Source organism: Lepidochelys kempii, chromosome 9, assembly GCF_965140285.1.
Source record: "Lepidochelys kempii isolate rLepKem1 chromosome 9, rLepKem1.hap1, whole genome shotgun sequence".
In the NCBI taxonomy this organism is placed as follows: Eukaryota; Metazoa; Chordata; order Testudines; family Cheloniidae; genus Lepidochelys; species Lepidochelys kempii.
The window spans coordinates 53,651,122-53,677,698 of record NC_136388.1 but is presented as its reverse complement, the minus strand read 5'-3'; the positions used below and the strand labels follow the sequence as shown (position 1 = coordinate 53,677,698).

Here is a 26,577-nt window from a genome sequence, read left to right as displayed (position 1 = left end):
GCTAAGCGCCAGTGCAGACATGGCTAGGTTGATGGAAGAATTCTTCTGTTCACCTAGCTCCCACCGCGAGAGGGGTTAGCTTAGCTACAGTGATGGAGAAACCCCTTCTGTGGCTGTAGCATTGCTGCGAAGCACCAGAGCTCTGCCACTGCAGCGCCGACAAGCCCTAGGCTAGGGGTCGGTGTTAAAGGGCTTTCCCTTCACCCTCTCCCCTTGTCACGCGGGCAGAAAGCAGACGACCAGAAGTCCGAAGTGCAGACAATGCAATGGTTATTGGGGTTCGTTCCAAGCAACCATGTGCATAGCTCTACACGCCAGCAGAGTCGGTTTCCCAGTGTTCTGTTCCCAGCTCTGATGCCACAGAGCCTTGCCTGTCTCCCTATTCCCCATTCTCATTTCCTATTCCCTCCTCCTCCTCCTTAGCATGCCCAAATATGCCTTCAGTGTATGCCCACAGTCCCACCCCTCACAATTTAGGGTCATGTTCCATTTTGGGTCTGGCGTCTTCATCCCACCCCTTTTGAACCCCATGGGAGAGGTCAGGGATGGGTATTTCTTTGGTCTTTTCATGTTTTATACCCTCCCCCCAACCCTTTGCCCCTCCCAACTGGTTGCTTGATTTTGCATTGAGATAGGGGTTGAGGCCATCTTAAAGTGTGCTCTCCAGTAACGCTTTAACTGCTCTTATCTGTTCCCATTATATTAACAAATCCAGCTGACTAGGCAAAAGCAACATCACAGTGTCTTTGTCCCTTGTCCCTTGTCCCAGCTCTAGGTCTGACCAGCACCTTCTCTGTGCACAAACAGCACTGAGGAATGAGGGAGTCTCAGCCACCAGCCTCTGATAGAGCTTTATGTGGGAATAGGAAGCCCCTCTGCCAGAGAAAGGGGTGTGCTTGCCAAAAATGCATCCGGCCCTCCTGGTGCTTGCTCCAAGCATGGATGCACTGCAGGAAACAGACAGGTACCTTTGGCGTGTGTCACCCACCAGCCAGGGAAGAGCTGCCCCTGAAAGGGGAAGACACCACACAAGGCTTTAAGGTGGGTTCACTGGCTGATGGAGACCAGCTCAGACACAAGCCATGAAGACAGGCTGCGCTGTGAGGCAATGGGGCTCCCCACACCCCAACCCATCAAGGGGCAGAACATTTCACCTCTGGTGCGGAGAGCAGAAGGAGAAGCTGCCACCAAAATTCTGAGGCTGAGTTTTCAAAGGGCCTTGAAAGGCTTTAGGTGCCCAAATCCCAGAGAAATACAATAATCCCCTTGGAGCATCCCAGTGCAGAGCGGCAGGCGTTCTGGCCCATCACACAGCCTAGGAGCACAGACCCTGGCTGAGGCTGGAGCACAGCTGATGCTGGTAGGGAATGAGATGTGCACCTATCATTTCCCAGCTCAGCGGCAGCACTGCATGTGGCACCCAGCATGCTCTCCGCAAAGGCTCACGGCATTGGAGTGGCTCTGCCATCTTGTTTCCCTTGCTTCGGCCCCAGCTGCCCAGCCAGCCCTTTTGCATTCTGGGGCTGCCCTGCAAAAGCCAGCAACTGCCCAGGACAGGTTCTAGGCGGCAGTTATATATCCCAGCCTCAGGCTCCCATCCTCTTTCAGTGATATTCTTCTCCTGGCTTCGGCAGCCAGGATAGCAGGGAGAGAGAGAAACAGGGCAAGCTGGCTCCACATTGCCTGGTATTGTTTCAGGCAAGATGTCTTCCAGTCCATTCATGAGTGTGGGTAGCTGGAAGCCCATTCAACAGCTATTGTTCCCCATACCGAGACCCCTCCCCTCACTCCATTTCCCGCCTTGTCTGAACGGTTCTTTTCAGCTCCCTGCAGTTTTATCTTTTGTGCTCAGCCGGGAGCATTTCCTGTGGCGTTGATAGGATCTATCAATTCAACCCCCCCTCTTAAATCTTTCTTCTGAGTGTGTATCCACGTAAGTCCATTCAATAGAGGTAAATTGCAGGGAAATTAGGGAAGGAACCTGTCTTGCAATGGTGATGACCTCACCTCACTGTTCAGTAAACAAAAGACTCAGTCAGCCCAAGGCAACTCTGCAGCAGGTGTGTAAATATCCTGCCAACATTTACTGAAGCAAGCAGGATATATTGCTTCGGCCTCGTCTGCAGCTCCGCCGGTGTAGTGTCATAGAATAGATGGTGGCTACACAGATGGAAGGGGCTTTTCTGTTGATGTAGGTAATTTACCTCTCCAAAAGGCAGCAGCTACGTCAATGAAAGAATTCTTCCGACAGCCTAGCTGAATCGACACCAGGGGTTAGTTTGATCTATCTACAGTGCTCAGGGTGCAAAATTTTACACAGCATAGGTTGATCTAATGGTTACATATAGAACAGGCCTTAGAGGAAGCATAACGCATGGGGTCAGTGTGCTTCATGTCTCCCCTGTACTGGCACACATAAGGAGATAAGAGCTTATAACTTCTCCCAGGTAATGGAGTGACTCTTTTTGCTGAAGTTTCAGTTTGGAGCTGGGGCTCCCAGGTTCAGTCAGTAGCGGTGGCTCAGTAACAAGCAACGTATGATGCTCAGGGGACTGGGAGTCAGGACCCATGGATTCTAGTCTCAATTGCTACTGATGTGATGTGTGCCCATAAGCAAATGACTTGCCAAGGTCACAAAGACAGCTGAGTGGCAGAGCTGAGAACAGAATGTTGATCTCCTGAGTTCCAGTCCAGTGCCCGAGCCCTGGGCTCATGCTGCCTGAAGCTTGGTGATGCTATAACAAGCATTTCAGAGTAACAAAAAAGCTGCCCCACACGGGGAAATGCAGTGGGGTGTGACAAGGTTGATGGCTGGGGGCTGATATCAGAGGATGCTGTTCCGTAATAGCAAGACCCTTACGACTTCAGGGTTAGCCAAAAGAAGCAGAAATCTGCAGTGGGACCCAAAAATGGATTCCAGTTTTGTGTAGCAACATACAGTGAGTTTCATTAGTTACAATGAACCTCAGCTTGCTCAAATGGGCCCTGCAAACTCTCCTGCTTTGCGTCTGAGGCTCTTCTTCATACCAGTTCACCCAAGTTTGGTGTCAGAGCATACCCTGCTTCTCCATGACTGGTTCATTGCCTTTGAAAAATGAATCCATGTAAGAGACACACAAGGTGGGATACTGCTCTGTTATTCTTCATGCTTTAGGCTGGGCATTCTGAAACCACCGAGGGGAGCTGGGCAAATCTCAGCCTTCATGAATAGATATCACCATCCAGGAGATATCAGAGTCAACCCCCCAAACTATGCCACAGGTTACAGTTCAGCAGAGGAAAAGATTAGCTGTTCATTTTGCTGTAAGGATTGGCCAAGGCCAAAACTAGTGTTTTCACTATCTCAGATAAGAGCAAAATATCTTATCAGAAAAAACTGGCTTCTTTTCCTTTCACTCAGGATTGCACGTCTGGCCAATGTATCTTGCATGTTCATAATGAAAACACCCAGCAATGCCTTTTCCAATAGGAAAAGTCACTACAGGCGTTATCTTGATGGGCAAACAAATAAATATTCAAACAAACAATAAAATTACCAGGTATTTACTACGGTTCAGACTTGTCCTTGCTCAACATACAATAGTGAAACTACCCTCTTGGCATCTGTGATTTATAATCTCCAGCAAGAACAGAATTTATGCAGGGAAACCAAAAATGACTAAACAGGCCCTTGCTCATAGATACTTGCTGTCTCATCCAACGTGTCCAAGCCACATGGGACGGTGCTGGTCTGACATGCCTTTCCCAGCCTGGGGGAGGAATTTGCCTGCATGTGAAAGTCAAACTTGGGCAGCACCTGCTATTGCCAACCCTGAACTTGCTGCAAAAACCAGTTACTCACTTCTCGTAACTGTTGTTCTTCGAGATGCGTTGCTCACATCCATTCCAATTAGGTGTGCACGCACTGCGTGCACAGTCGTTGGGAAGTTTTTCCCCTAGCAGCACCCATCAGGTCATCTGTGGAGCCCCTTGGAGTGGCGCCTTCATGGCACTCAATATATGACCCTGCCTCCTCAGTTCCTTCTTGATGGTTACTCCGACAGAGTGGAAGGCCGGCGGGTTTGGAATGGATATGAGCAACACATCTCGAAGAACAACAGTTACAAGAGGTGAGTAATTGTTTTTTCTTCTTCGAGTGAGTGGTAGGAATGCTGCTGCTGTTGGGGCTTGAAATGTTTCTGTTGGGTTGCTGGGGTGTGCATACCCAAGGATTTCGTAGTAACCCTTGAATTTTTTAGACTATGCAGCAGAGAGTCAGTCTGCTCCACGAACAGGCCTGCCCCATCAAAAGGCAGGTCCTGCATCATCTGAAGGCCCGAGGCCCGCAACCATGAGATGCATCTCATGAATGAATGAGCTTGTGCTGCGCACTGCCGAGGCCACAGCATCCAGTGAGGCCTGTAAAGAGGTCCATGCCACTGCCTTGCCCTCCTCTACTTTGGCCCCAAACTCCTCCCTGTACTCTGTTGGCAACAGCTCCTTGACCTTGAGCATCGAGTTCCAGGAGTTGAAGTTATACCAGCTCAGAATTGCCTGCTGACTGGCAATCCTGAGCTAGAGCCCTGCCTTCCTGCCCCCGTCGAGTACACCTTACATCCAAACAAATCCAGGCGTTTGGCGTTCTTGGACTTAGGCGCTGGGGCTTGTTGCCTCTGCCTCTCCTTCTCATTTACAGCTACAACCACCAATGAACAAGGCTGTGGATGCGTAAAGAGGTATTCTCCCCCTTTGATGACATGAAATATTTCCTCTCAATGCTCTTGGTGATGGGAGGGATGGACACCAGGGTCTGCCAGACGGTCTTGGCATTGGCTTGTATGGTTTTGATGTGGGACAGAGCCACCCTCGATGGACCTTCTGGGGCCAAAACGTCAACCACCGGGTCCTCTGACTCTACCTCCTCGGCCTGCAGACCAATATTGTGAACCACCTGGTGAAGGAGGTCCTGGTGGGTGCGTCTGTCTATGTGGGGCAGTCCGGAGACAGAAGTGCCCGCAACAGCCTTGTCTGGGGAGGGAAATTAAGAGGCTAATGGGGGAACAGGGTCCTCCTGTCCCTCCTGCTCATCACGAACCTCTCGTCCTGTCTCGCTGGCTGGATCAGGCTCAGGAACCGGAGTTGGAGTTGGTTCCATGGGTGGGCAGGGGCACGGCGCCTCCTCGGGACCCATAGGGGTTGGGCGACTGGTGGAGGCCTCCAACACCCGTGGTTCAGCAGGAGTTGTGGGCTCAGAACCTCTGAAAATGAGGCAGCTTTTATTGGCAGTTTTTCCTGGGAAAGTAAGGTGGCCATATCACAGCTTTTAGCCCACTGAGAAGCCAAAAATCCCACCTCTTTTCCCTTGTAACCTGATTCCATTTGACAAGAAAACGATCGGAGATACACTAGAAATGGAAGCCCATAACGTCATATAATCAGAGCCACGTTTCAGAGCAGAGCTGGGCTTTCATGTTGCATTAACACAGGGTCTGAACTATGATTAGAGGCTTATGTCTTGTGACTGTAGCATCTGCCACGTTAATATTTGCACTCAGTTGGGGTTTAGAGGTGATGACAACATCTCACCAGCGACAACCTTGTTTTGTTGCCAGGAGGAATGAGGAGGCTGGGGAAAGTGGGCAAGCACGGGCTTTGATGTTCCAAGCTCCTGTTTGTGTATTTCTGCTAGTCGTTCCACGCTAGTGACTTGCTTTTCAAGAGGGGAGAATGGGTGAGTGTTCTCTTCCGACAGTCTAAGATACTTGTCCAGGCCCCAGTATACCATGATAGCTGAGTACCTCCCAATCTTTCATTCATTTTTCCTTGCAACACCATTGTGAGGCAGGGCAGTGCTGCTATCCCCATTGTACACAGGGAGAACCAAGGTAGAGAGAGACGGGGGTATTTCCACACAGCAATCAGGAGGCATGAACCCTAAATCAAAGCTAGCTGGAGTAATGATAGCAGGAAGCCAAGGCCACCCAGGCTAGCCCCACCCCCAAGGGGACCCTGGGCGTATGCAGGAGTGGCCACTGCCTGCACTGCCGCAGCTCCACCGCTGCTGTTCCTTGAGCTAGGCCAGGGATGTCGACACACGCTGCCATCACGCCTCCCGACCGCAGCCTTGACCCGCCCTGACTCCCTCCAGAAGTCTCTGGCTGTGCAGGCAACCGAGCCCACATCTCCAGCTAGTCCCCCAGCCACTGGGCCAGCCTTCTGTTCCACCAGTGCTGGCCATGCTTGGGTGGTGCGATCGGGTGCATTAGCTTATATATTAAAAAATGACTTCAGCTTGCCTTTCAGTTCCCCCCCAATAACACTACAATTGGGTTTGCTTTTTCTTCTTGGTGCTGTGCCCTGTTTATAAGTTCCTCTTTACTGGCACATTACCATTCGTTTGCCACCTACAAGGATCTTTTAAAAAAATTCTTCCATATAATTCCTGCTTTGTTTGGCCAGAGCACCTCGCATCCTATGTATGCAGTTACCAGATGGAGCGGGGAAGAGGCATCCTTTGGTTCCCTCAACATGTCTCGGACCCTATGTCCAGTCTTGTAGAGCTGTATGATCTTGGATTTGTAATGCTAGCTTTTTGTTTATGGGTCACTGCAATCTTTGACGGTAAACACTGTCACTCTTATCTGTTTATCATCTTTAGACTGATTCTTAAGCATTTCTTAATATTTCCTTTACCAACCAAATCGGCCACCTGCTCTCAGTTATGTCACTGATGGGTCAAGGACCCCATAGATCAGAAGGTGACAGATTTTGTTTTAAATGGATTGGTAAGCTCCATCCACAACAGCCTTGCATGTTACAGTGCGTGTACGGCTGGAATTTTCAAAGGAGGCTAAAGAACGAGGTGTCTAATTCAAACAGGATTTAGATGCCAAACTCCAGAATCCCAGCATCAATGAGCAGCTCTGAGTTAGTTCATTATACTAGGTGGCCCTTTTAGAAGTGCCAAGAAACATAAAACTAGCCAGAAGAGGATGTATATGAGAGCATGCATGGAGGGATGCATGCATGGAGCATCCCTGGTCACGCAGCTGGTTGCCTAAGATCTCTGTTGTGTTCCCATTCAGCCACATACACTCCCTGGGTGAGCTTGGGCAAATGGCCCTCTGGCTCAGTTCCCGCTCAGTAGAACAGGGGATAATGCTTCCCCGTCTCACAGGGGAGTGTGAGGATGAAATCCATGAATTATTCAGAGGTGCTCAGACAGTATGGTGATGAAGGTCAGAGAAATACATAGGTTACATGAGGTTGGGGAAGGTGTGGCTAGGCTCTGTCTGACAGCAGCCCCAAAATACAGCTCCCTCTTTCACGTGTTACTGGCAGGTGTGTGGGTAGCTGGATCACAGGTACTGAAGCAATTCCTGCCTCAGGCCAACCTGCACTGACCTAGGGCTGGCAGGACTCCTAGGCCTCTGGTGGCCTGTCCCTGGAATTCAGTGGGAGGCTGACACTGCTCTGAGCTCAGCCCCCCCCAAAATCAGCCAGGTAGATTTGTAAGTAAAAAAACCCCAAAACTCTAAAACCTAACTGAGAATCTCTCTTCACATTTGCATCAGTTGATTGGATTAAATAATTCACTAGGAATCATTAGTGAGGAGATTCCGCTTTGTAAACAAGGAAACCCGGAATCCTTTGTCCGGAATGAAACACAATGAGGAAATGGTTTCCTTTGTTCATTTGTCTGGCCTATCAGTTAATGTGGAGGGGGCACAGACGCCAAGATAGGAGACTCCTGGCCTTGCCCTAGCACTGTAGGGGAAGCTTTGTTAGGTGACCAGATGGCAACGACTGGTGCTTTTTAGGGGCAACTTTCACTCCCCACCTTCTCAGGTCCTGGGGGCCCAAGATGCCAGGAGCCTTTGCAGCAGTGGCTGCCATATGTGAAATGCCTCTTGTGACCCTCAGAGAACATGAGGGAATCCTAGGGAGAGGCTCATGGCAGGTAAGGGAGGGGGAAGCTTTGGGTCAATTTTCTAGGTCAGCAAGGAAAGGCTTCACCCCTTCCCCATGCACACACAGTCCCTGTCCCCCCACAACCACTATAGGCTAACCTTTAATTTCCATTTGAGCTCTGAGACGGCTTTGTGCCCTGGAAAGCTGAAGCCAGGATAAAAACCAGCCTGGATCCTTGCTAGGTCAGCCTTGCCCAGCATGCTTGCTGTATAAAAAATTCTGTCCTTCCCTAAAAGGGGCCCAAGCACAAGATCCCCACTCATGCTGGGTGTCCCGTGCAGGCTTCCTGCTCAGGGTGTTTGGAGCCTCGTGTGGGAGAGACTGAGCACTAAAGGCTTGAGGGCCAGACTTTTAGCAAGGAGATCCCACAAACACCTCTCCCCCCGAGTGAACCCCCTCAGCAAGGCCTTCTTTCACTTGTCTGACCTCCTCTTGGCTCATCGAATTAGTCTCTGAAGCCACGGAGATCGTGGAGGTTTCTGTTGCCCTGCGTTTGGCAAGTCATGGGGTTTAGATGCACCAGCCTCTCAGCACGAGACACGGACATAGCATGAGTTACACATGTGATGAACTGATCTGGGGTGCCCCGTAGCAGGCACTTAACTCTGTATTTAGGCACCTGTTTAAGAGGCCTGATTTACAGACATGATGAGCTGCAGGGGCCAGGCAGCCCCTCTGATGCTAACAGTGGGCACCCAAGGCGCTCAGCCTCTTAGCTGGCAGACCTGTAATCCCATCCCAAAAACCCTCCTCCCCTGCCCCATGGACTGTGCCCAGAATTCTGGCCAGAAGCAACCCAGTGGGGACAGGAAGAGTGGTGTAGCATAGCCACATACATAGCAACTGCCTCTAGCCACCACCAGTTCCCACTAAGTAGTGGGAGCTCAGGGTCAGGACCAGCCTGTTCAAGTCTCCTCCTCTACTCCAGTGAGCAGCAGCACTCCGTTGGGCCCAGCCAGGAGACCTTCTTTGGCTAGGGCGGCAGCCCACAGAATGCCTGCCTGGGGGTTTGGGAGGGGCTTTGGGAGGGGGCTACCTATTTCACAACTGACCTGATAGCAGCCAGCGGTAAGGAGCTTGGGACTGAAAACAAATGAAAGACTTTACAGTAAATGCTCTGTGTCCTGTTCCCAATCTCCCAAGGCAGCCAGTCCCTCTATCCCTGCAAGCATGTAAATACTGCAAGAGTTCCTCTAGCCTGGGGTTAGGAAATGCCCAGGTGCCAGTATCCAGGGAGCTGTCTCTCCCTGACTGCTCTCATAGCTAATCTATGCTATACAGCAATGCATTGTGCTCTCCACTCTTCCCAGCTGAACCCAGGCATGGCCTAGGCCCGCAAAGCTAAACGGAGACTCAGCAGGAGGCTGGGTTTATGCAACCAAAATCCGCTCTGGGACTTCAGGTGCAGTCACAGTGACATGGCAGCAGAGGCACTAGCCACATCCCTCCTGGGGGTGCAGCACAAGTCCAAACAGAGCAAATCACTATCCTGTCTCCCAATCCTGGCTTCTGCTCATCAGAGCCCTCCACCGTTTTTATCTGCTAAAAGAATTCACTCTCCCCGGCTCAGTGCCTAACCTAGTGTAGGCCAGAAGCTGGGGTTTAACCCCCAAAGCACAGCACTGGGGTATGGTGGGGAAGGGAAGTTATGGCTGCCGGTTCTCCGCAAGGTGCACCACAGGATCTGTATGCCCCTTCACAAGCCTATAAGCCATCTAGAGCAGCAATTCCTTCTCCTCAAAGTGGAAATTCTCCCTAAATCGTGTCGCTTGATTTTTACGAAGAAGGAAAATTCCTAGTGAAGGGCCATCTGCACTCTCTGCAGTAGCACCGTGAAAAAGGCAAGGAGATAGTGAAATTAATCTTTGTAAGAGGACGTTTAAAATCATATTTGATCATTCCCAGAGAAGTTACAGATCCGACTGCAACTAGTAAAATATATCTATCTATATATACACACACATCTCTATACCCACACCGGGCACATGCAGAGTAGCCAAGCCCAACAACTCTGACGATTCAATTTCTCAACAGACTCACCAGAACAAAGTGAAAAATGAGGTCGGGAGGCTGAAGATGTACAGGAATTTCAAGCAATGACTCAACAGTTCCAAATGTTTCCTCTCATCGAATGGCCTAAAAGATTCAAATATTTGTTCGGTGGAGCACCAAGCGGTAACCATTCCCTGTGCTAGTGCTGACCAGAAATCTCTGACACTGCTAAAGGATTCGTGTTTTACTGGTATCCACATCATCATCATCATCCCTACCCTTCCTCTAAAAACCCCTGTTGTTTCACTGACTGGAAGAAGCTAAAGGCCTTTCACACCCAGGTAAAATCATTTGTGCAGACCCCAAGAACATGCAAGAAGCACAACCGTAACCGCCTCCGCCCCGGAACTGCAGGCAGGGTCTTTGCTGGAAATTAATGTCGTCAAATTCAAGCCTTCAAGAAGCCATGAGCGCACTGGGGTCCTCTTCCATGAATGGGGTTCCAGGTACACCAGTCATACTCGTGACCATGAAGAGTCAGGGCACCAACAGACATAAGACTGGCTTAAACATCGTGCAATTGGAAAAGGAAAGCTTTGGGATTCTTTTCATTTGCCTTCTCATTTGAGCCTTTCGGGGGTCACTTTTTTTCTGCAGACATAAGGGCGGGAAACTTGCTTTTATTATTAAAAAAAGAAACAGAAAAAGCAAATTGGGATTTTCCTAGAACCACCTGACTCCATTTCCCCAACCCAACAAATATCACGAGATTTGCAAGATGAGTTGGCAACACCGATTACCTGGGCTAAATGCAAAGCTAGAAAAATGTTGACAGTGTATGTATTGCATTCCCAATCCCTTCATCCATCCGGTCCTCTTCATACAGACCATTATCCTGCCATGCAGCCATAATACTGAATTTGTGGTCAAACAAGCCCTGGGCAGTGCTGCCAATTCTTGCAATTTTTGGTGTTTTTTTTAAAACCCCAGCTCCTGGACTCATGTGATTGTGGGAATCCCAGCTTCCACTGGCTGGAGAGAAAAGCTTGAAGATGTGACTCGAGTTGATCCTAAAGTCCCAGGAACCTGAAGGCAGAGAAAAAGAATCAATTAAAAAAGCTTTGTGATTTTTAATCTCGTGATTTTATCAGACCTGATCCAGCGTTTTAGAACCTTTAGGGCTGGCCCTTTGTCAAACACAAGGCTGTCGCTTTACTGCTGAGTGAAAAGCTAGATGGCAGCTCTCCCTCAAACAGATCCTGTCAATAATTAGCAAGAGCATCAAGGAAGCGACTGGCAAAATACGCTGCCTTGCACATGAATCTGGCTTTTGAGAGCTGCCTCTGTCTGAAAGTTCTTCCTGAGATAAAGGTTGAAGAGAAACAGCCAGGCCTTTGATGTCTGTGTGATGGGCCACAGCACTGGCAGCCCCAGCGTGGGGGTACGAAGCCAGGGGAAGGTACAAGGAGCCTTTCTCTTCCCCCGAGACCTCACCCACCACATGACCTGGTCTACTGCTCCTAGAATGGTCCCCCTAGGTCAGAATCATCCTAAAGGGAGCAGTGGGGATGCAGGGCCACAACTCTCCCTGCCACCCCCGTGCAGGACTACGCAGGGGAGCATATACTGCACCCGTGTAGGGGCATAGCTGTGGAAGCACTCCCCCTACCTGTCTGTTCCTCCACATTGGCACTCTAGCCTGCCCAGCATCCGGACAGCCCCACAAGGCAGAGGAGGTCGTGCAGCAGGAGGTCGTGCCATGCTGTGCACGGTGCCCAGGAGGATAATATGTGAGCGGGGTCGTACAAGGCCCCTCACAGGCACCTTGACATTTCCCAGAGGGTTTCTGGAATATTTTTGTTGAGCCAAATGCCCAGAAATGTAGCTCTCCCCTGCTGCAGAGCCACTTACCTCCAGGCACTGACTCTGCCCCACAAAAGCTGCTGCATTTCATAAGCATGCATGCAGGTAGGCGGTTTTGCTTTTCAAAGGAACTTCTCCTTTTCCAGCAGCAGAATTTGCAGCCTCAGCATGTTCTGGGAACTCAGGGCTCTGCCAGCTTAGCTCACATTTCTGGCACCAGGACTGCTCATGGAGCAAGGCGCTGCTGAATGTGAGTGACGTCAGCACTGGGCCAACTCCTACCCTGTACTGCTCTATACAGGGAGAACCGCAGAGGGCTTCCCCTGTGCATACAGTCACCTCCAGGGGCAGCATCGCCCAACCCTGCCTTGGGCTCTGTGGGGTCGGGATTGCCATGAAAAGAGGGATGAGCCTAGGAGAGGGCTGGAGGGACACACATTCTCCTCCCACACTCCCCAAGCCGCAGAAAAAGCAATCCAGTGGCTGCATCCTCCCTTCCCCAGCCCCACTGCTGCAGTGGGCAGCCATGGTTAGGAGTGACCCTAGAAACGTCACTCTATTTAGCAGGGGAGCTGGGTGCGAGCATGCGCGGAGACTCCAGAGGTTGTGGGATGCAGTGCGGGGGCTGGACCCACAGTTCCTTCTCCAAGGCAGGGAGATCGGGGAGGGGGACACAGCCCTGTCTCCCTTTCCCAGTTCTGGATCAATTTTGTCCACGATACTTCCAGAGGCCCCCCCTTCCATAGCATCTGAGCGCCTCACAATCCTAATGCAATTTTCCTCATAAATTTCCTCGCCTGTGGGATGGGACAGATGGGGAACTAACGTTCCTGGAGACTGAGTTACCTACATTGCACAGGCAGTTCGCAGAAGCAGAGAACCGAACCCTGTTCTCCTGAGTCCCAGTCTAGCACCTGAGTTTTGCACAGAGCAATCCCAGCAGATTTTCTTCTCCTGGCCTGCTCACACAGGCCTTATTGCTTTATTCTGGGTGAAGTTTTACCGAGGCAAAACTCTACTCTGTCTGTTAGGCATTTTTGGACCATACAGCACAAATTGCTCCATCACCAAAGCTGCAGTCTCCAAGTCTCATTCATTTTATGTAGGCCGCCTGAATATCATTGGTTGTTACATGCCCCTGTTCTGTACTTTGCTGAAAACATGACCGTATAGGCAGCCCATGCAATCTCAATTTCTCATTTATTCATCACAATCCTTTCCTTTCCTACTGCTCCCCATACTCCTTGGACAGCTAACCAGCATGGATGTCGGCTGCTTTCCTCCCCCCTGCCCACAAGAGGTTGGTGGCCAGGTTCAGAACTTTCTGGACTCAAGTGGGCACCAATTGGCTGAATGCACATGGTGCAATGGTCTTTGGAAGATGGGTTTATTAGCCCACGATGCTTTCAGCTCACTCTGCAAATTGTAAGCCCTTGATGGGCAAGTCCCCATTTGAGCTATGGAAGAGGTCTCACCTATTCCCCACTTCTCTCCCCAAACAGAAACTGGCACAGTTCAAGAGCATTCTCTGCGGTTGAGGACTTGACCTCAGCTAAGGATAGGGCATGGAGGTCGGTGATGGGAGAATGGAAGCAGCTGCTTCTGGGGACAGTTATGCACAGATACACATGGTTGGGAGCCCCTGGCTTTCCTATTGACATTCAGCAGGAGCGTAAAGGGCTCCATTATGCTGCACACGGAGATGACAGCTCTATCTCATCACTGCCAGCTCTGCAGAGCACCCTTTGTAATGCTCTCTGACAGCTATTTGTACGGTGCAACTCTGACCACTCCTTCCCACTTCGTCTCTCTGCGCTGAACAGGTGGAGGAGCACGACCTTAAAGACATAAAGAGCCCCTTGCATTTTTAAAGTGTGCCCATGGCTGTTGATCCTATGCATTTAGGAGAAATGCCACTCTTGTCTCAGTAACCACAGAGGGTCTCCATAGGCAGCAGGGCTGGTACATTTCTGGAGACAGCACAAGGGGGCACGCTCCCTGAATGTGGCAATGGGCACCTTGGCTAGCAGCATGTAGGGTGGTGCCAGCACTCTGCTTTCCTACTTATCACATTGTGGGGAGAGGGACATAGAAGTGGCACCAGGCTACTTACTGGACACAAGTCTGAGGATAGGACCTTACTGTAACTGCCTTTAAAAACAAAGAAATAGTTTAGCTCTGATAATACCATGTGCTTTTCACTCCTAGGCCTAAAAGCAATTTACACAGGTCAGTAGCATTACTCCCATTTTACAGTGGGGAAACTGAGGCACGGGGGAGTGACATGATTGACCCACAGTCACCCAGCAGGCCACTGGCCAAGCTGCAAACAGAACCCAGCTCTGCTGTGTACCGCTCCAGTGTTCTATTCGCTAGGCCACTGGATTTTCAAACTGCACATGCCCCCCTACTTTTTAGGGGGCCCAAAAGGTTATCAGAGGTAAGGTGCTATAGCCAGCCAGTGGGCAGGGCAGCAGCAGGGAGTCCTCGGTGATCAGGGTGGGTGAGGACCACGGCCCTGCTCAGGCCCATCCTGCTGCCCCTATCCCTTCTCAACTCCCTGACTGCTGCCCCTCTTCCTACCACCCCACCCCATATTTAAACGCACCAGAGCCTGTGGGGGCATTAGGCTTTGGACTGGGGAGAGGGAGTGCCAGGAGTCCCTCTATGCTCTGCCATGGATTCCTTGGGGATGGAACCAGCTGGGTCCTGCTGCTACGCCAGGCATGAGTTGCTGGCTTGCCTCAGTGAGTCATTTTTTGCCCCAGACGGCAGGAGTTGGTGGGCAGTTACGTGACTCCCATAGAGAAGTGGGGTGCAGGAAACAAAAGTTTGGGAACCTCTGCACTAGACCACACTACTTCCATTAAATGAAGAGCTAGTCAGGCCAAAAATGAACAAACACCAAAATGGAAATACCAGGAGCAAATCTTGCCCTGTGCTGTGCAGTTACTGGGAGGGTGGGGGAGAAGGAAGATGCCCCCCTTTCTCTTCTCTGAGCATCTACCCAACACCAGAATAGGATTCAATTCTAGCATCCAACAGAGAACTAGGCTTTGCTAGCACATATGGTGTAGTTCTGTGGCCCGGAGGGGCAGCCTTCGGTCCCGAGGGGGATGTAACTGCACCTTTCACACAATAACTGGTGTAGAACTGCATTGATGCATCTCTTCTCCTCCTGAGCCGTCCTGTCCCACTCCACCTCTCAGAAGAAGAAACCCATGGAATTATTTTTGCATCTCATGCTGTGAGGGCAGAGCAGCAGCAGCACTATGCTCCTGGAGTCTTCCTGATACTCTGCCTTGTTTTCAGAATCTGGAGCAGCCAGCGTGGAGCAGTCTTACCCACAATAGCATTGAGAGATTGCAGGCGCCATAGCTCCTGCTTATGTTGTATTCCATGGCTGAGGTATTCCAATTATTTAGAGTTTGACATGGGCTTAAGCCCACACTAAAAACCTACCTTCTCAGTGCATTCCAGCCTCCGCAGTTAGATTTAACTTTTTGCTCATTTTTCAGGTCAGATTTCTTCCACCTCATTTTTCTTTCACTGGATGTTTTATTAAAATTGGAATAAGCACCTGCATGATGTTCAGTGTGCCAGCCAATTCGCTTCAGGTCCTGGAATTAAGAACCTCAATCAACAATGAGAGTTTACCTAATGCAGATTGGCTTTTTTGCTAAATTGACTTGCTGCCATCTTTCACAATCCATGACTGAGAAGTCATGTGTATATGATGTGTTCCAAAGCTGGAAAAGTATTCTAGTTTGATCAGAGAGAACACAAAATGCCCTAGGATTTAGAAAGCGCTCAGCATTGGCCTAGCTTTGCCCCATCTAAGTCAAACAGGAGTTTCATCACTAACTTTTGAATGGGGTCAATTAGAACAAACACCCACTCCCTTTTGCCTGTATCATTACCTAAATTAGAATGTAAACATTTTAGGGGCAGATTTTCAGAAAGGTGTGAGCCGAATTTGCAATGCCTGGACTTTGATGCATGTATCCAAACTGGGATTTGTATATACATGTTTGCACAGCTCTGGGTTGTTGCATGCCCATTGGACCTTACATGCATTTTTGAAAAAATCCAGTCTTGTGTCTAAAGTGTCATGCACACCTGATATTGCAGAAATGTTAATACCCCAACTCAGATTCTCTCAATGTTTAACTGTTCTAAAAGGTGCTGTCTCAGCCTGTGAAAGCCCCAGCATGCACTTTAGTTTGCCACACACTCCATGGTGTACTACTTTCCAGAGCAGAAGGCAAATGACAAACTCCTATTGCAGTATTTAACAATCTTTCAGTCAAGCAAGCAAACTCTGGGTGGGGAAGGATGGAAATGTCAGTTAGTGGAGGAATTTAAGAAAAGAAATAGAAAAGAAATAAACAGCAGAAGAGTTAGGTTGCATAGTCAACCTTTAACATTGGTTATCTGGAAACTGACAGGGGACTTAGCTTTCCCAAGTATCCATGTGAGGAATTTTCTGCACTCGTACCTCCCTCTTCCATGCATCAGCCCCCTTCTTTCCCAGTCACCTCAAAAAGTCACAACGGAAGTTAGAGAACAAAATGTCACTAGACATGTGAACAATAAAAATGGGGCTGTCCCAGGCCAAAAGAGTGCTAAGATCCTTCTGAACCACTATTGTTGGACAGGGAATAGAAAGGAAAGCACATAGCGCACTTATAGCCCTAAACTCAAGTACACTGTTTACAATTGCTGTCTGGAATTTCTTTGCTCCAATTCTTCTGTGCCCTCTCCAATCCAGCTTCCACCTCCTACTCTCCACTGAAACTGCTCTACCAATGTCTCTAATGACCTCTTCCTAGCCAAAGCTCAGAACTAGTACTTTGCCCTCATTCCCCTTGACCCGCCAGGTACATTTGACATTGTTGGCCACATTTACTGAAATTTTTCCCTCCCTTGATTTCTGTGACCTGGTTTTCCAGCATGTCCTTTGGAGGCCCTTCCAACTTTCTGATGGGGCTCCCTTTCTCTTCTCCCTCTATACCGTCTCTTAGGGTAATCTCATCTGCAAACACAAACTACCATTCTCTAGGCTGGCAACTCACAAATATACCTCTACTCCAGACCTGTCTCCTCCTGTCCAAGCTAAAATCTCAGCCTGTCTCTGACACCTTTTGGATGTTTGGTCCTTGGCTCCAGCTCTACATGGCTAAAACAGATGAGGATGAGGTGGATGAGGCTTTCTTCCGGCAGCTCACGGAAGCTACTAGATCGCATGCCCTGATTCTCATGGGTGACTTTAATTTTCCTGATATCTGCTGGGAGAGCAATACAGCGGTGCATAGACAATCCAGGAAGTTTTTGGAAAGCGTAGGGGACAATTTCCTGGCGCAAGTGCTAGAGGAGCCAACTAGGGGGGGCGCTTTTCTTGACCTGCTGCTCACAAATCGGGTAGAATTAGTGGGGGAAGCAAAAGTGGATTGGAATCTGGGAGGCAGTGACCATGAGTTGGTTGAGTTCAGGATCCTGACGCAGGGAAGAAAGGTAAGCAGCAGGATACGGACCCTGGACTTCAGGAAAGCAGACTTCGACTCCCTCAGGGAACGGATGGCCAGGATCCCCTGGGGGACTAACTTGAAGGGGAAAGGAGTCCAGGAGAGCTGGCTGTATTTCAAGGAATCCCTGTTGAGGTTACAGGGACAAACCATCCCGATGAGTCGAAAGAATAGTAAATATGGCAGGCGACCAGCTTGGCTTAATGGTGAAATCCTAGCGGATCTTAAACATAAAAAAGAAGCTTACAAGAAGTGGAAGGTTGGACATATGACCAGGGAAGAGTATAAAAATATTGCTCGGGCATGTAGGAATGTTATCAGGAGGGCCAAATCGCACCTGGAGCTGCAGCTAGCCAGAGATGTCAAGAGTAACAAGAAGGGTTTCTTCAGGTATGTTGGCAACAAGAAGAAAGCCAAGGAATGTGTGGGCCCCTTACTGAATGAGGGAGGCAACCTAGTGACAGAGGATGTGGAAAAAGCTAATGTACTCAATGCTTTTTTTGCCTCTGTTTTCACTAACAAGGTCAGCTCCCAGACTGCTGCGCTGGGCATCACAAAATGCAGAAGAGATGGCCAGCCCTCTGTGGAGATAGAGGTGGTTAGGGACTATTTAGAAAAGCTGGACGTGCACAAGTCCATGGGGCCGGACGAGTTGCATCCGAGAGTGCTGAAGGAATTGGCGGCTGTGATTGCAGAGCCACTGGCCATTATCTTTGAAAACTCGTGGCGAACCGGGGAAGTCCCGGATGACTGGAAAAAGGCTAATGTAGTGCCAATCTTTAAAAAAGGGAAGAAGGAAGATCCTGGGAACTACAGGCCAGTCAGCCTCACCTCAGTCCCCGGAAAAATCATGGAGCAGGTCCTCAAAGAATCAATCCTGAAGCACTTGCATGAGAGGAAAGTGATCAGGAACAGCCAGCATGGATTCACCAAGGGAAGGTCATGCCTGACTAATCTAATCGCCTTTTATGATGAGATTACTGGTTCTGTGGATGAAGGGAAAGCAGTGGATGTATTGTTTCTTGACTTTAGCAAAGCTTTTGACACGGTCTCCCATAGTATTCTTGTCACCAAGTTAAGGAAGTATGGGCTGGATGAATGCACTATAAGGTGGGTAGAAAGCTGGCTAGATTGTCGGGCTCAACGGGTAGTGATCAATGGCTCCATGTCTAGTTGGCAGCCGGTATCAAGTGGAGTGCCCCAAGGGTCGGTCCTGGGGCTGGTTTTATTCAATATCTTCATAAATGATCTGGAGGATGGTGTGGATTGCACTCTCAGCAAATTTGCGGATGATACTAAACTGGGAGGAGTGGTAGATACGCTGGAGGGGAGGGATAGGATACAGAAGGACCTAGACAAATTGGAGGATTGGGCCAAAAGGAATGTGATGAGGTTCAATAAGGATAAGTGCAGGGTCCTGCACTTAGGACGGAAGAACCCAATGCACCGCTACAGACTAGGGACCGAATGGCTAGGCAGCAGTTCTGCGGAAAAGGACCTAGGGGTGACAGTGGACGAGAAGCTGGATATGAGTCAGCAGTGTGCCCTTGTTGCCAAGAAGGCCAATGGCATTTTGGGATGTATAAGTAGGGGCATAGCGAGCAGATCGAGGGACGTGATCGTTCCCCTCTATTCGACATTGGTGAGGCCTCATCTGGAGTACTGTGTCCAGTTTTGGGCCCCACACTTCAAGAAGGATGTGGATAAATTGGAGAGAGTCCAGCGAAGGGCAACAAAAATGATTAGGGGACTGGAACACATGACTTATGAGGAGAGGCTGAGGGAACTGGGATTGTTTAGCCTGCAGAAGAGAAGAATGAGGGGGGATTTGATAGCTGCTTTCAACTACCTGAAAGGGGGTTCCAAGACGGTAGCAGATGACAGAACGAGGAGTAATGGTCTCAAGTTGCAGTGGGGGAGATTTCGATTGGATATTAGGAAAAACTTTTTCACTAAGAGGGTGGTGAAACACTGGAATGAGTTACCTAGGGAGGTGGTAGAATCTCCTTCCTTAGAGGTTTTTAAGGTCAGGCTTGACAAAGCCCTGGCTGGGATGATTTAACTGGGAATTGGTCCTGCTTTGAGCAGGGGGTTGGACTAGATGACCTTCTGGGGTCCCTTCCAACCCTGATATTCTATGATTCTTAATCTTTCTCCCCAGCCTCTCGATCCCTATGGCTAACACCACAATTCTACTTGTCACTCAGGCCCGTAACCTGGACGTCACTTCAACTTCGACCTCTCTAGGTCCTCACATCCAGGCTATGTACAAACCTTGTTGATTCTTTCTGCAGAACATCACTTTCCTAACCACTTACATAGCTAAAACTTGTCCAGGCTCTCATCCTCTTGGTTACTTCAACTTTCTTCTCTTTGGCCTTGACAAATGTAATCTTGCGCCACTCGTATCTGTTCAGATAATTTTCCTAACCCATTGCTTTGACCATGTCACCCCTCTTTCACATTCTTCCATTGATTCCCCCCTTCTCTATTGCATTAAACATAAGCAACTTGTCTTCACTTTCAAGGCTGTTCAGGGGCTATCTGGACCTATCATATCTCATTCAATATTGAGATGTCTACTCCTGCTTCCACTGTCCACTTGTTAAATTTTCGAAAAGTAACCTTCACATTTTGTCCTCATACTTAAGAGAAGTTGACTGTAAACAACTGTGAAGCTACTTTAATTATCCTCCTTCAGAAACCCTCAATATTCTCCTTTGCCGTGATGCTTACAAAAAACTTGAGGGTTAGACTACTGGTGAGCTGAGACCACTGCCCATCCTCCTGACCAATATTGTCTCATTGTTTCCTTATGCTCCCTCATCTGCCATCTCATCATATCCCCCGATTGGATGCTCTCTGGGGCACACACTATCTTTTTGTTCTGTGCTTGTACTCAACAGGGTCCTGAGCTATGACTAGGGCTCCTAGGCAATACAGTAATACAGAAAAGGCATTAAAGCTGATATGCTCCCTTCTAATGAGCAGAGGTAAGAACAACTCTCAGTAAACTGGATGTGTGAGAAAGGAAGACAAGACAAGAGTGTCTATGCAGCATGTTCTCATTCATATTCCTTTTGGCTGAGTAGTCGGAAAAGCACCATGAGGCTTTGGCACAACTCCCAATATTCCCAATTTCTGAGCAGCTTCAAACATAAAATAATTGAAACAACCTGCTAGGGAAATATTTCTTTCCCGCAAACATAGAATTTTCCCTGATAACAGTGTGCTCATGACATAACATGACACAAAGTGTGAGGAAGGAAAGTCAAATATATAAAATTTTTAGAAAGATTTGCATTTTAAGAAGAGCTATGAGTATTTATCAACCCCATCTGCTATTTATGCCACCACTGGTTTATAGGTATCATAGCAGACGTGAGTCTCATGGAGAGATTTGAAGGTAGTGGCTTTGTGGATCAGTTCAGAGGGAATTGATGCATAAGAAGCAGCACAGAAAAGAGTTTGTTTCATGTTTGTACATGAAGTTAAGAAATGAAAAGAAGCAGCAAAAGCCAGATGGTGAAAGTGAGGAACGGATAGTGGAGACAGAGTTTGCAATGGGCCTTTCAGCTGCTTTACCTCACCTTAACACTTGATACTGATATGGAGGGAGCCCGTGGAGGGGCTCAAATGGTGGTGCTGAACAGGAACAAAAAAAATGTTATACAGATGTGATGATCTGGGGTATAAAGATTTGAGCTGTCACATTATTCATGAGTAAGGTTAAGATTTTTTCATGGAAGTCATGGAAATCACGGAATCCGTGACTTCTAGCAACCTCTGTGAATTCAGCCCTGTCAGCTGGGAGTTGCAGGTGGTAGGGGGGACCTCGCAACTCCCAGTGGCTGTGGGAGCCAGGGCCTCCCTGTAGCTCCCAGCTGCCGCAGGTGGTGATGGCTCCCTCAGAGCTCTGAGTTGCTGTGGGAGCCCCCAGCAGCTCCTGGCTGATGCAGACTGTGGGGCCCCCTGGAGCTCTTGGCTGCCATGGGGGTTGGGGACTGGGAGCTCTGAGCCCCTGAGGGTAGCAGGGCCTCCAGAGGGTGGCAGGGCCACTGCGGGACCAGGGGTCCTTCAAAGCTCCCAGCAGGTGGTGGGGGCCCCCAGAGCAGCCCCCACAGCTACCCAACCTCTGCAGGCGACATGGGGACCCCACAGCTGAGCTCCCCATTTTGTCAGGGGGATATTTTTAGTAAAAGTCAGGGACAGGTCCCGGGCTTCCATGAACTTTTCTTTATTGCCCGTGACCTGTCCGTGACTTTCACTAAAAACATCCCTGACAAAATCTTAGCCTTATTCATGAGTGGGACATGCAGCTTTTCCCAAACAAGTGCTGATAAAACCTCTATACCACACCAGCATACAGAGGCCACGTATGTAATAGCAAAAACTCAAAGTGACCTACACATTCATGATTTTAGGGTTCAGTTCAGAGGCTAGAAGCAAGTGGTAGGCCCCATCAGGTCCCTTATCAATAGCATAAACCTCTGCAGATCAGATCTTCAGCATCTCAGTGGTAGAGGATTGAATAAACTACCTGTCCTTGTCTTTGGCTGGGAACGAAAACTGTACAACTGGAAGGAAACATGGCAGTCTTTAGAAGCCACTCAGGTTTGCAATCATTGGAGGCACCGCCAGACGAATTATCAAGTCAAGTAAGGCAGTCTGAAAATGATCAATTAGTTGTAGAACTGGAGCAGAATTTGTCTGGGATCAAGCCAGACCCACTTCCCTGCTGGGAAGATGAGCATGATGGCATACCTACCAGAGTTTTGTCCCTCGACCTTGTTCAGGGCTCCATTATTTGTAATAATGGCAATGTGATATACCCGAAGCGCTACAAGCTCTGCTCTTGTAGCTGAAAGGGAGAAGGAACATTTTTGTCTCTGGTCTAACACCCAAGTCCAGGATGCTATGTGGGTATAGGTCTTCTGATCATTTCATAGAATCACAGAATTTTAGAGTTCGAAGAGACCTCAGGAGGTCATCTAGTCCAATCCCCTGCTCAAAGCAGGACCAACACCAATTAATTCATCCCAGCCAAGGCTTTGTCAAGCCGGGCCTTCAAAACCTCTCAGGATGAAGATTCCATCACCTACCTAGGTAACCCATTCCAGTGCTTCACCACCCTCCTAGTGAAATAGTGTTTCCTAATATCCAACCTAAACCTCCTCCACTGCAACTTGAGACCACTGCTCCTTGTTCTGTCATCTGCCACCATTGAGAACAGCCGAACTCCATCCTCTTTGGAAACCCCCTTCAGGTAATTGAAGGCTGCTATCAAATTCCACTTCACTCTTCTCTTCTGCAGACTAAATAACCCCAGTTCCCTCAGCCTCTCCTCGTAAGTCATGTGTCCCAGCCCCCTAATCATTTTAGTTGGCTGCCACTGGACTCTCCAATTTGTCCACATCCCTTTCTTAGTGGAGATGGGGGGAGAGAAGAGACCAAAACTGGACAACAATACTCCAGGTGTGGCCTCACCAGTGCTGAATAGAGGGGAATAATCACTTCCCTTGATCTGTTGGCAATGCTCCTACTAATACAGGCCAATGTGCCATTAACCTTCTTGACAACAAGGGCACACTGCTGACATATCCAGCTTCTCGTCCACTGTAAGCCCCAGGTCCTTTTCTGCAGAACTGCTGCTTAGCCAGTCGGCCCACAGCCTGTAGCAGTGCATGGGATTCTTCCTTCCTAAGTGCAGACCTCTGCACTTGTCCTTGTTGAACCTCATCAGATTTGTTTTGGTCCAATCCTCTGATTTGTCTAGGTCACTCTGGACCCTATCCCTACCCTCCATCATTTACCTTTCTTGAGCATATTTTGGACCTTCTGTTTCAGTGCCAGCCTTTACTATTGCTCAGAGCTTTCCCAAGATGTTGTGGAGTGAAACTGACCCGATAATTGGCAGTCTTACTGCCATTCACGAGTTCCCAACAGTAGCAATGAAGAAGGCGAAGACTAGTCAGCTTTCACTCTGCTAGAGCTTAGGCAGAAGAGCTGTTTGCAGACTCAAGACAACAGCTCTGCCATCAATTAACTCTGGTTCCTTTTGAAAGGTTTACTTCATCTGTGCAGCCAGATTTCTTTTATTTTTAAATGACATCAGAGAGTTGATGGCTCTCATCCAACTAAATGTCTAACTGCTGCAAGTGAATGGATTTTGTGTGTACAAAGAAGCACACCAAGAAGTAAATGATCAGAGCAGTGCACTCAATGAAGTAACTTTCTGAAATATATTATGAAAATCCAGAAATGTAGTCTGTGCTAGAACCTGTTTCAAAATAGTGATCCATAAAATGATTCCTCAGCAATCACAACTGCAGAAAGTGAAGCTAGAATGTGTTTTGTTTTTAAATAATACTCCAAGTAGTATATCATTTTCAAATAATACTGTTTTCTCTCCTTAGTATTCTCAGATGAGCATTACAACTGCAGTGTCTTTGTGGAACTCTTCATAAAAAAATTGGTGGAAAAATGGCCCAGCCCTGGATAATTTTACCAAGTGAGCCAGCATAAAACAAATATCGATTTTTTTTTTTTTTTTAAATCTCAGCTATTGAAAGGGCCAAAAGTGTCTGGATGGCAAGGTTTTTAAAGCCACCCCCAAGCAATCAAATATATGACTGCAAAGTCAGCCATACAAAATGAGTTCCAACCAATTCAAACCCAAACACCCTTTTACAGCATCTCTTAGACAGAATGCTCAATGGGTGTCCCAGCATTTATTATTACAGCCCATTACAATGATCAGGAAAAGTTGTTTGGAATGAAACATGGCTTGTTTCTCCAATCACATAAGGATAAAGACAGCTTTTCTATTTGAGGGACTTACAATTTTCTAGTTCCTTGTTTCCCAAATTACAGGGTGCATGCTGTACAAAGTACAGTTTCCACGATATGCATCTGAGGAAGTGAGCTGTAGCTCACGAAAGCTTATGCTCTAATAAATTGGTTAGTCTCTAAGGTGCCACAAGTACTCCTTTTCTTTGTACAAAGTATGAAGGCACAGCTGGGGGAGGAAAGGGGTATACATACAGTGGCATCGCAAACTCTTCCCCAATACTGCCCTAATGCAGCAGGGGAGAGACTGGTTTTATTTTCCTGAAAGGGGACTCAGATTTCAGAAGTTTGAGAAAGGCTGCTCTAATTTTTAATTTGCACATATAATAGCCAAGTCTAATGTCTTGTCCTTATAAGTCAAAGACTTCTAAACCTTCGTGTCAATAACCATCAGGTACCATTCTGATACCATACCATGGCCACGCAGCTACAGGGAACCTCAGGGTGTGGGGCTCTCATCCTAAAGATTGAGTGAAACTAGTGGGATGCTTTGCTGGTTGTGCTTATGTGCTGTATGATCTGAAGTATAGGCTGCTTCATGCTACCTGAGCAGTCTAATGGAGGCAACTTGAATCTCATGAAAAAGTAAAAATTCTCCTCTGTTAGCCTCAAGCTGAATCAATGGAAACCTCCACCCTCCATTTCCCTATAAGCCATACTTATATTCTGGATGTTACTTTCAACTCACTGACAGGATGGAACACCCCCATCCCCATCCCCTCCCCCTGTGAGGTGGCATAGAAGTCTATGGAAATGGGGATGGGTAAGATAAAAATACATGTTGAATCTTTGGGCTTTGCAGTCAAGGGAGGTGCCATCTAATGCCTTCACAGTGGGCCACAGAACTACTTCAACTGGTCCTAATAAAGATATATTTCAAAACCTGCAAACTTGATACACTAGCCAGTGTTAGGGATTAAATTTTCACAATCATTATAATAGAAAAACATTCTTTACTCTGCAAGTGTGTGTCTTTACAAATATATATTTATGTATTTAAGCCCATTTCAGGCCATAAAAACCCTAAAAACAACCAGTACCTTTTCAGCAAGAGAAAATGCAATCTAGAAATCTGAGGTGAAAGGCACCCAAATAAGGGCTGCTTTGGCGCTTCTCTGAAGGCCTCTACTTAGCATTTTGAACTATCTCAAATCATGTCAGGCTTTCATTTAAAAGAACAGGCTCCATTCAGTCCCATCCTTACCACTCTCTGTATGAGGTAAACTGGAATCACTTTTACATAATTGCTTATTGTCTTAGAAAAGGGATATTGCATCTGGAAGACCAGCTTTTCCAAGAATTGTTGATGATCAATGGGTTAAAAAATAAGATGCCACTTATGGACCCAACGTTTTTGTGCCATCGTCTCAAAAGAAAAGCAGCTGATACTAAAAAGCTATTCCAGATACATACAAGATCAAGCACTAGAGCTGGTCAGAAAACTTCAGTTTCTAAATGGGAAAAGTTTCTGCAATGTTGTTTGCATAATTTCCCCCTTTTCCTACCAGCTCTAAAACAACCTTTAAAAAACCAACTTTGTGTCTGTTGTAACAGTGCAGAAGTCCATCCAACTCTTGTGTTCAAGTTCACTATCGCTATATTTTAGAAAATCTGCTGGCAAATAAAACAGTCTCAATTTAACTTAGCAAAAGTGATATCTAGAAAATATTCAACATCAAGAGATCTTACAAAAAAGTCAGACTACGAAAGCATTCTAAGGCACAGTGTTTTGGAAGAAGTGCTTTCTCCCACTGGCGTTGCTTTATACACGTAGTGTGTGAGTACGTCCAAGTGATGCATGGCGCTGGAAGTGTATGCACTGTCCCTTCTCAAGTAGCATATGGAATCCATGCCTGAAGCTTCAGACATAGGCTCCCAGAGCTGCATGGAATTCCGTTAGACACTGCACTAGCTGCTGGAACTTGGGTCTTTCCTCAGGATCTAGGGCCCAACAACAGGCCATCACAGCAAACCTGAAGACAAAAAACAAAGGGGAGACATCAGAAGACGACAGCTAATCATGACACACACAAGTGTCATGAACTTGAGTAAAGAGAGATCCGACCACCAGCAAGGATTCTTTTTCCCTATTGTTTTTCCAGAAGTAGCATATCTGGAGTGACCAGCAAAGGTACTACTAGTGGAGGTGCTGATCTGGTTTGTCAAGAGACAGACAAGTCAAAGGCAGCCAGGAGCAGTATTAGGATAATCTGATAATGGCAATTAAAACGCTTTAAAAACACTATTTAAAGAATTTCTGTAGGAGGCTACAGAGAAATGGAATTTTGGGAAGACAGAAGAAGGCAGGCTGAGAAAAGGAAGGTAGCCTGGAAGAAAAATACTGGTTCCCTTTACTTATTCCACTTGAAAAATTTCTGAGTATGCCCTTTAAATTATG

At 48.0% G+C, this 26,577-nt stretch overlaps 1 protein-coding gene across 5 annotated transcripts in view; it reads right to left on the bottom strand.

Moving 5' to 3' along the window:
- Positions 1-9,829: 9,829 nt before the first annotated feature.
- Positions 9,830-26,577, bottom strand: part of RYK (receptor like tyrosine kinase) — a 174,566-nt gene continuing 157,818 nt past the window's right edge. For 3 of the 5 annotated variants that reach the window (XM_073360373.2, XM_073360370.2, XM_073360372.2), the window contains one exon: positions 23,763-26,152. In XM_073360373.2, coding sequence (XP_073216474.1) covers positions 26,041-26,152 — 112 coding nt within the window. In that variant the 3' untranslated portion in view covers positions 23,763-26,040. Of the gene's footprint in view, positions 15,426-23,762; positions 26,153-26,577 lie in introns of those variants that run through there. The other 2 variants (XR_012160844.2, XM_073360374.2) reach the window with 2 other exon arrangements.